The 6137-nt window shown below is 31.8% G+C and overlaps 1 protein-coding gene across 1 annotated transcript; it reads left to right on the plus strand.

Moving 5' to 3' along the window:
* Window positions 1-244: 244 nt before the first annotated feature.
* Window positions 245-2035, plus strand: LOC143559303 (cytochrome P450 78A5-like). The gene is made up of 2 exons (XM_077047923.1): window positions 245-1264; window positions 1374-2035. The coding sequence occupies exons 1-2, from the start codon at window positions 305-307 to the stop codon at window positions 1968-1970; spliced, it is 1557 nt and encodes a 518-aa protein (XP_076904038.1). The 5' UTR covers window positions 245-304; the 3' UTR covers window positions 1971-2035.
* The last annotated feature ends 4102 nt before the right edge of the window (window positions 2036-6137 follow it).

The raw sequence follows: 6137 nt of genomic DNA on the forward strand, positions 1-6137 counted from the left end.
ATTTTAGGGGTTTCGTTTATATATATTATAGATAGATATTAACATAAAATTAAAAATCATAGATTATATCACATTTATATATGATGAAGAAGATTAAATATCTACTTTGTGGACATCAAATACAAAATATTTAAAAACTACTTATGTAAAAGGTATGATAAAATATTATTAATAGTACTGTGTCACTTATAATTTTAATAGCAAATCAAATCTTTTCAATCACCCGACACTCTATTTAAACCCTTGCAATGCCACCGTATTATCTCATTCACTCACTGCATTTCTCCACTGTTAACGATAAATCATGTCTTCCTCCACCATTTGGTTTCCAACCTCACCTGATACTTCTTCCGCTCTTACCTTTAATCTCTTTTTGTGTGCTGTTGTTTTTGTGTCTGTCTTTGCTTTTCTCCTTGCTCCTGGCGGTCTCGCATGGGCTCTTTCCAAACCCCGACCAAAAACCGCCATTCCTGGCCCTTCTGGTGTCCCGTTGTTGGGACTTGTTTTTGCTTTCACTTGTTCGTTGACACACCGAACCCTAGCTAAGCTTTCCACTGCTTTTAATGCTAAGCCTCTTATGGCCTTTTCTGTCGGGCTGACCCGTTTTGTTATCTCGAGTCACCCGGATACTGCCAAAGATATTCTAAATAGCACCGATTTTGCTGATCGGCCTGTTAAGGAGTCCGCGTATGAGTTGTTGTTTCATCGTGCTATGGGGTTTGCACCCTATGGTGACTATTGGCGTAGCCTAAGAAGAATCTCTGCGACCCATTTGTTTAGCCCGAAAAGGGTGGCAGGGTTTGGGGTCTTTCGACAAAGTATCGGGTTGAAAATGATAAGTCAAGTTGTGTCAAATATGGAAGAAAATGGAATCGTGGAGGTTAAGAAGATTTTACACTTTGGTTCTTTGAACAATGTCATGATGTCTGTGTTCGGAAAATCCTATGATGATTTTGGTGAACATGGCGGCGACGGATACGAGCTTGAAAAACTTGTTAGTGAAGGCTACGAGCTTTTGGGAATATTCAACTGGAGCGACCATTTTCCGATCGTTAGTTGGTTTGATTTACAAGGAGTGAGGAAGAGGTGCCGAAACTTGGTGTCCAAAGTTAATGTTTTTGTTGAGGAAATTATCATGCAACACCGAGAAAAGAGGTCTCGAGGTGGAGCTACATCGGTTTACGAAGGCGATTTCGTAGATGTTTTACTTGATTTGGAGTTGGAGAATAAGTTTAGTGATGCTGACATGATCGCGGTTCTTTGGGTACGTTTTATTAGTGTTTTTTAAAAGAGGAATAATATTTATGCTATTATTTCGTTTTCACTTTTTGTTGACACATTTTAGTTGATTAATCATTTTTATTATTTTATAGGAAATGATTTTTAGGGGCACTGATACAGTGGCAATCTTGTTGGAATGGATTCTAGCAAGAATGGTGTTACATCCAGATATTCAAGCCAAGGCCCAAGCCGAAATTGATAGTGTAACCGGAGGTGTTCGATCTGTAAACGATTCGGATGTGGACAACTTTCCTTACCTTCATGCAATTGTGAAAGAGACCCTGCGCATGCACCCTCCGGGCCCACTTTTGTCTTGGGCTCGACTCGCAATCCAAGACACTGTGGTGGGCCCACATATGGTTCCTGCCGGGACCACTGCCATGGTGAACATGTGGGCCATAACCCATGATGAGAAATTTTGGTCAGAACCAAATCGGTTCAATCCTGACCGTTTCTTGAATGAGGATGTGGCGATAATGGGTTCGGATTTGAGGTTGGCTCCGTTCGGTGCTGGGAGGAGGGTGTGCCCGGGGAAGACGTTGGGCATAACCACGGTTCATCTTTGGTTGGCACAACTTCTTCAAAAGTTTGAATGGGTTGAAGCCGGTTCGGTTGACTTGTCTGAGTGTTTGAAGCTCTCTTTGGAGATGAAGAAGCCGTTTGTGTGCAAGGCTGTTGCTAGGGTTTGATGGGGTTATGAAATAAGAGCGTGCATGTGAGTTGGTAGTGTGCATGTGAGTTAGTAGTAAGTGTGTGGTTTTTAGTTTTTAAGAAAGTTTGGTTAACATGCACAAACCATTTGGTTTTGTGACATTTTAACTAATGAATGTATGGTCCTATGTTATTTCTAAGTTATTTTTAATTTCTCTAGTACTCTACCCATTTCAGTTTATCTAAATATCGTTTGCTTACACACATTTTTGTTTAAATATTAAGTACCAAAATTGTTAGGGACGTAGATTAAACTTTCATAAACCAAGTGTTAAAAGTCATCAACAATGGAGTGTTACGGTTTGTAGTTAGCCATCTTGAGTATGAGATCGATTTCTGACTTAGTCGTTGTTTTTCTAAAGTAATGGTCGATAAAATATCGGTGATATACTCAGTACACATTGATATTTTTGTAGTTAGATTAAAAACGCTCACTAACAAGTAAACAAAAAAGTATTGTTCATGTGAAAGTAATTGTGGCGAACATAGTATTTTGACAAATAATATAAGGAGATCGATATTGTGCAAGATTCAAAATTTCTATACCTTGATTAAAACCAAGCATGACAAGAAAAGTGCTAAGGTAAACAATTAACGAGAAGGAACATCATCAGTAAGGTTGTTCATGAGTTGAATCGAACCGAGCAAGGGTTCGCTCAAACTTGTCCCTTCTATAAACCAAGTGGCTCGGCTCGAACTGAATTTACAAATTCAAGCGAGATGTTAGTGATCGAACTCGGATTGGCTTATAACCAAACGGCTCGGAAAACATATGAAACAAGTTGAACGAGATTGTTATCATTCACTATTTAACAATTTAACAAAAAAAAAGCATATTAATAAGTACAACAAAAAAAATCCGTGAATGGAGACGCTAAGCTTGTTTACAACAGAGCTGGGATTGAGCAAGCATTTTCCGATAGCGCATCGAACAATTTGTAAGTGCTAAGCCTTTTGGATATCCATCCTCATTCACGAGAAAGGCAAACTCGGGGATGGTTATGATGATATCATATTTGCAAACAACAAATTGCTTGAAAAAAAAAAATATATATATATATATATATATATATATATATATATATATATATATATATATATATATATGAAAGACGTTACAAGTTCGTATTCGTTCAAAAAAAAAAAAAGTTGACCAATGTACGCCATATATATTAACTATAATGGTCTGATTTTAAAAGTAATAATAAACTCTCAAACAACAATGATCAAGTTTAGTAAGTGTTCTATCAAAAAATTTCAAAATTATTTTATTTCTTAAAAGTCACTTAATTTTTAGAAGTGTTTTTATAAACGTTTTATTTTTCCTTTGGATTAAAACAGTAAAATAAAACATATACTAGTCATGGTTGCTATATTTAGTCATCATTTTTTTTACATTGACTTAAATTAAACCATTATAAAACTTAATTTATTATTTAGTCATTTTTTTCACTTCTAAGTTAATTTAAAAATCATCTAATCTAACTATATTATTAAAACAACACAAGTTGTACATATGTCATTTTACTAGGCACTTCACATAGGATGCCAAGTAAATGTCATGCTATTATTTCCTATTATATTATGACCCATGACCCATTTTTCTATTATAGTCCATGACGTAAGGCTTTATAAAATTTTTGAAAAATAATATTATTGTGTGATATGGGTTTCAAATCTAAGACCTCATGTTTCAAACCAAATATGCTTATCAACTCCATTAAAATGATATGATAATTGTGTTTGATTTCTTGACTTGACATATATAAATGTGATTTCTCTTCAAGTATAAAACCAAAATTATATTAATTGTTAGCATTTTCATAATTCACAATATGACATTGTCTTCTCATATCTTTTTAACACAACCATTTAAGATTGTTCATCGTTTCTCTTATTATTTTAAAATATAATATATTTTTATTTATTTTCCTTTACAAAAAAATCTTAGTCTTTGTAAATTTAGTTTTTAAATCTATGAGAACATTTTGTTATGAATATCATTTTATACACACAATATTTAATATAACAGTATCGGTATGAGTGTTTTATTTGAAATAAATCAAACACTAAGATTTGGTTTTTAACTTAAAATTATAATGCATAATATATCAAAAACTTAATAAAAAAAATCATAAATAAAAATTATTATATGAAACAATTGAATTTACATATTACATATAATATTTTTTTATATTTATTATATTTTTCACCCGTGTGAAACACGATTTCTAACATAGTAATCACTAAATAAGGATTTAGTTATTATTTAGTGATTTTTTTGTTTTATTTCGTTGATTCCATTTTAAAACATTCAAATATTTGCAAAAAGGTTTCACAAGATTGAAATATTAATTAATTAAAACTGTATAAATCACCTGGTGATGATGAAAGACTATGTGAGTAGACGGCGATCACTAGTTCGGTTTTTGAACGAAACGAATTTTATCTCACCGATGCCTTCGGATGAGTGTTCACATCTGTCAACTCTAGGTAAGGGTTTTCCCCGGTTCGGAAGTCAGTGTATCCCTATGTGATGAATTTCGCCAATACATATTTGAATGATTCGTTAGCCTTTCAAAAATATATTGTATTAACTTAAATTGAAAAAAAGGTCTTTAAACATAGTAAATTATTTGAAAACTTGCTTAATAATGGATAAAGGTATATTCTATTCGGGTTAGATTATAATAGGAAATATACTTTTTGTAGGAAGGATAAGAAGTAATCTTGTCCATTGATTTTGAATATGGAGGGTTGAGATTAGTTTAGGGGGAAATCAAGTGTGAACACAAGGTAAAGGGCATAAAAGAAATAACACTTTTGTTGACTTTTTCTCTCCACATGCAAGGCACATGTCAAATTCCCCTATTATTTTAAAACGTCCATAACTTTTTTTTACGACGTTTTTATTGAAAAACAAATTCACCATAATAACGAGTGTCTTTTAATATTTTATATGAGTACCATATTGTAATATAAAAATTAAAAAAAATTAGTGGGTTTTTTACAAATTGTGTTTTACCGAGTTGTGTTTTACAAAATTGTGTTATACAATAGTATTTTTCATTGTGTTTTCTTTTCATTGTGTTTTTTCCATTGTGTTATTTACATTGTGTCATACAATTGTGTTTTTTATTGTGTTTTTATCATTGTGTTTTTTTTTCATAGTGTATTTTTTTCATTGTGTTTTTTCGGACTTTTCCGGCGAGGTGGTGGCGGTGGGTGACGGTTGTTGTGGTGGTTGTAAGAGATGAGTGAAGATGTAATTGAGTTTTATGTAAGTGGATTTTTGAAATTAATTTAAGTGGGTTTTGAGATTAAAGTAAGTGGGTTTTGATATTAAAGTATTAGACTAAAATACCTTCCTTCCTAGCGTTCTTAGGAAAATCAAACTTCTTATTTAAACCTAACCCTATTCTATTAATATCAGAGATGCTTTAGTTTTTTGTATTTTAATGATAACTCAATCACTCTTTATTCTATTTGATCATAAATTACATCATTTTTATAATCACGGGACTTAGAATTCTCACTTCTTGAAAAAGATAAGACTTATCCAACTCTCTGATATCGTCATGCCAAACCCTTTGATAAGATATGTTAGTATATTTCACAAAATTCTAACAAGTTTTTAATGTTTGTTAGTGAAAGATCAAATTTGTTATAGTTTTAAAAGGTTTCTCGAGATTGATATATTAAGTTAGAGTGAGTTAGAATAAATACAGAATTGTTTGAATTTAGTAAATCTTGGTTAATATTAAATGAAGTTTTGTATCTTAATACGTCGGTTATTTCATCAAATTTAACATAAGGTACTTGAGCAAACATCTATATATATATGTGTGTGTGTTTGTGTGTGTGTTAAAAAAATACATTCTAACCTTTTCCTATTGGTTCATTTTTTTATTTCCATAAATAACAAAATTTATAGAATTTTCTTATCAATAAAATAATTCAATAATAAAATAAACATTTAACATTAAATTTAATGCATTTTTAGTAATGTTTCAATTACATGTTTTTATACCTATATTGAATACATTGAAATATGTTGTGTAACTCTAATTATTTTCAAGAGATGGTCATACTTGTACCTTTGTTGTTTTAAATTTTATATGTTTATTGGATTATTTCAATATTTC

Source organism: Bidens hawaiensis, unplaced genomic scaffold, assembly GCF_021521415.1.
Source record: "Bidens hawaiensis isolate Kalapana, Puna unplaced genomic scaffold, B.hawaiensis_p1.1 tig00019804_1, whole genome shotgun sequence".
Classification (NCBI taxonomy): domain Eukaryota; kingdom Viridiplantae; phylum Streptophyta; class Magnoliopsida; order Asterales; family Asteraceae; genus Bidens; species Bidens hawaiensis.

Excerpts from the sequence above, each read along its gene's own strand:
- LOC143559303 (XM_077047923.1), top strand. The coding sequence starts at position 305 with ATGTCTTCCTCCACCATTTGGTTTCCAACCTCACCTGATACTTCTTCC. Across the intron at positions 1,265-1,373 it reads ACATGATCGCGGTTCTTTGG|GAAATGATTTTTAGGGGCAC; the intron begins GTACGTTTTATT and ends ATTATTTTATAG.